This window comes from Oreochromis niloticus, linkage group LG7, assembly GCF_001858045.2.
Source record: "Oreochromis niloticus isolate F11D_XX linkage group LG7, O_niloticus_UMD_NMBU, whole genome shotgun sequence".
NCBI classification, from domain to species: domain Eukaryota; kingdom Metazoa; phylum Chordata; class Actinopteri; order Cichliformes; family Cichlidae; genus Oreochromis; species Oreochromis niloticus.
Window position 1 is genome coordinate 3,003,806 of NC_031972.2, and position 3,904 is coordinate 3,007,709.

The window sequence follows — 3,904 nt, forward strand, 5'->3', positions numbered from 1 at the left end:
GGGCTTCAGTGTTTGTTTACAGCTCCAAATGCAGGTGAGAGTAAATCAGAGGATGCGATCTGTCAATGTTCAACAGCAGCTTTAACTTACTTTAGAAAGCTCTGGTCAGCATGACTGAGCCTTTGCCTCATGTTTGGTAAATAAAGGGTACGAGATAAAACTGGTGTATAATTTTGAAATGTGCGATTATTCATACTGAATTATTTTTAGACCCAGATCTAAGTAATGATCTCGTCTGATGGTAACATTGTCAGGATTAGTTGAAATGAAGTTTGCAAATGTGAAAAAAGCTGACTACATTTGCAATCATCATGTGCTGTTTATATTAACTGCGAGGCACTGTATGCATGACAATATGACCGGGGCTGAGCCCCCTAAAAGTTTGATTCTAGAATCGCCCCTGTTTTTATACAAGACAGACATGAACTGGAAGAATCAACAGAGGACTGAAAACTAAACACATTACATAGGCAAATTAAAATAATTTGTTCCTTTTCTTTTTGGGAAACGTGATTTGTATATTTGTGTAATAAGTTAATCTTGTAATATATTAAGGTTCCTAGGTTTATGTATTGTTCTTGTAAGCATGCCCCCAATTTCTTGTGTCATCTTTCAATCAATAAAAAAATAAAAACAATAGTGTTTGTCTTTGTACCTTACTGCTTGGTAGTATCAAGAAATGTTTTAATAAAAATAATCTCAACATTAAATATAGCTGAACATGAAGTTGCAAATTTTGAGCTAATACAAACTTTTGTGGTAATCATATAATCATTTTTTAACACCACAACCTACAAAAACCAGTCAATCGTTTTAGAGCAGCTGTCAGCCTGAAGTACTTATATTCCTGTTAAGCTGATCATTATTATTATATTGTCAGCCATGGCTGATTTATGCGCTCAGATATTCTTTGAAATGAAGTTTGCTGCAGAAATGTTCCCTCTGCGTCATTTGTGTTGGACTGGAAGCAAAACGAGAGTCTGACACGAGTGAAGAGAAATTGTTTAAGTTATTTTCCCTTTTATACACTTTGTTTTCATTCGAGTGAACTCACAGCAACTCCCAGAAAGGACTCGGCAATGTTTGCTTGTTCTCTCTGTGTGAGCAACTCTGAGCGTCAGGGGTGGACGTGATATTTCAAACAGCACATCAGTGCGTTTATGTATTGGGTGCCCGGAAATTTTTCCAAATAAACACAGCTTGATTCAACCTGGGTGGGCAGACTTATCAAGCGACTAATTCTATAAACAGATGAGGGAATAACCCGGCACCTCATTGGTTGTTGGGCAGAGGAGGGGGACATGAGGGAGTTTCAGTGCAATGAAATTTTAATTAATGTGGGTGGGCTAAGAGCAGCACCGACTGTTTATGATGGACAATTTATTTCCCAGTGCAAAGTCAACATAACACAGCAAACGTACAACAATTATTAACATTTTTCTGGGGCCCTCATGAGGCTGGAGAGTCAGTCAGTGGAGGAGTGGAGCTCCGGGAGCAGGCTCAACTTTCCCCGGGACACACTGCGGCTTTCCCGGCGTCATGACTCTCTACCACGGCCGTCTGCCGTCGCTCGGAGTGACATCTTCGGCTTTGAGCCTCTCCGCCCCCCGCTGATCTACCTGTACGGAGGAGACAGCAGCGGGGTCGTGCCCACCGCCCTGAGCTTTGTGCCGGCCCGCCAGGAGCCCCCGCAGAAGCCGCCCTACAGCTACATCGCGCTCATCGCCATGGCCATCAAGAGCGCACCGGAGCAGCGCGCCACGCTCAGCGGCATCTACCAGTTCATCATGGACCGATTCCCCTTCTATCACGACAACAAGCAGGGCTGGCAGAACTCGATCCGTCACAACTTGTCCCTGAACGACTGCTTCATCAAGGTGCCCCGGGAGAAGGGCCGGCCGGGCAAAGGCAGCTACTGGACGCTGGACACCAAGTGTCTGGATATGTTTGAAAACGGCAACTACCGCCGGAGGAAGAGGAAGGCGAAGTGTCAGCAGGAGGCTCTGGACTCAGTGCCCAAAGCCACCGGGCACAAGCGCACCAAGGGCCACGGGCAACCCAGAGACCCTCAGACCTCCCCGAAACATCAAGCTGGCTCGAGGGTAACAGAAGCACCCGCGAGGGATGAGGATGAGGAGGAGGAGGCGGCGAGGGGGACGCCCGCAGACAGGAATCATATTCTTGGCGAGTTGAATCCCGCGGAACAGCCGCAGAGTCCCTCCACGCAGAGACTTAAAGTGCCCCCCAACCAACATAGCAGTCAGGCCGCCGGCAGGGAGCTTCACGCCCCACAGCCCGAGCCATGCTCCGCGCCGAAACGCGCTGCGCTGTGGACGGACGACGCTCATCTCCCAGACGAGACCCGTGACCCGAAATCAGAGGAGAGGAAGTCTGCGTTCAGCCAAAGAGAAAGAGGTCCTCTCTGCACCGTCAGCTGCTCAGGAAACACAAACTTGGCCGCACCTGCGCCAGACAGGCCGAAGGGGAACACACTGAGCAGGGACAAATCCAAAGGTTTCAGCATAGACAGCATTTTAGCGAAGAGCGAGGACGAAATACGAGGCAGCATCCTCGGCCTGCCGGCCGAGACATGCGCACAGGGCCAAAGTCCGGCTTTCAGCGCGTCCGTGGTCCTCGGCGCGCGTCAGCATCAGTTGTACCAGATGGGATTCCCTTTCTGCTCTTACCTGTCGCTCTCCTACCCTGACAAAGTGCTGCATTTTAAATGACCAGCAGACTTTCGTGCGTTTTACGCACCAAATGCGTAAAAGTGTAAAGTCTGTGTTTAGCTTTACACGCAGAGACACGAAACAGGATCTCTGCCATCATCTACTTTAATGTTCGGACAAAATTTAACAAAGAGCATCAAGAAGACTTTTATCTCCATCTTTACGCATGCGTCATTTTCAGGTTTGTGATTATATTCAGTTTTTTCCTCCCAAATCTGTTGCTCCTCAGAAATTATGGCTGCACAAAACATAATGCTCAGTACAATAAAAGGCTCTGAAAAAGGATGTCGTCCCTGCCATGTAAATATTTACGCATATTCTCATATGCTACACTTTGCTCATGATGGTGAAACCCCATAAAGCAAGAACAGTGCGTAATTTAAAAAAGAATTTTAATTGTCGTGACTGGGCCTGAAGATGCCGTACAATATGAAGTTTAGTACTCAGTAATGATGTAACCAAAACCTATTATTATTTTCCACTCTGCTCTGGATTTGAACATTTATTTTACTGCAAAATAAAATTTAGCCAAAAATGTTGACGTGATTTATTTTAAATTGTGGTACGAAAGAATAAATAGAAACACTGCTGGAAAACTGCACCTTTGTTTTTCCCCCCCGGTTTTTTTTTAAGAAAAATGAGACGACGTGTTTGTTTGTTTTTCATTTTCATTAAAGTTTATGAGTTTAAAAAATGAAATAAAACCGATATCAGGGCTTTCACCAACTGAAACATCAGCAGCAACAGAACTGAAAAACTGGACACTTCCTTGTAGTTTAAGGATAGACAGACATTACATTATTAAAACTTGATGCTCATCTAAAAAAAATAACAAAGTTTCATTGAAATCAAAAACATGCACAGTTTAAGAACAGAGAGATACATGATGCATTTACAGAATTCATAGAAAATCAATTAGTAAAAAAACTTGAAAATGTTCTGGGGAAATCAGAGAATGTAGCTTCATATTTGTGAACACAGCAAAGTATTTAAATCATGTTTTTCCAAGTTGAGCGGGAGTAAGAATGTGCTGCGATGGCGCTTTATTTCAGTGGAATGAGAGAGCAGAGGCAGTCGGGCAGTTTTTGGAAGGCAGCTTTATAAATAAACATCATGCTGTGCTGCTCCCTGGTATTTGTTGAGGAGGACCGGCCCACCTTTGCATTTCATATGGT

At 44.7% G+C, this 3,904-nt stretch overlaps 1 protein-coding gene across 1 annotated transcript; it reads left to right on the forward strand.

The window, feature by feature from the left end:
* The first annotated feature begins 1,361 nt into the window (after positions 1-1,361).
* foxl1 (forkhead box L1) lies at positions 1,362-3,328 on the forward strand. Its single transcript, XM_005449217.4, is given in 2 exon segments — positions 1,362-1,603; positions 1,606-3,328. Coding segments are annotated over 2 exon segments (1,188 nt in total). The 5' UTR covers positions 1,362-1,539; the 3' UTR covers positions 2,730-3,328.
* Positions 3,329-3,904: the final 576 nt, after the last annotated feature.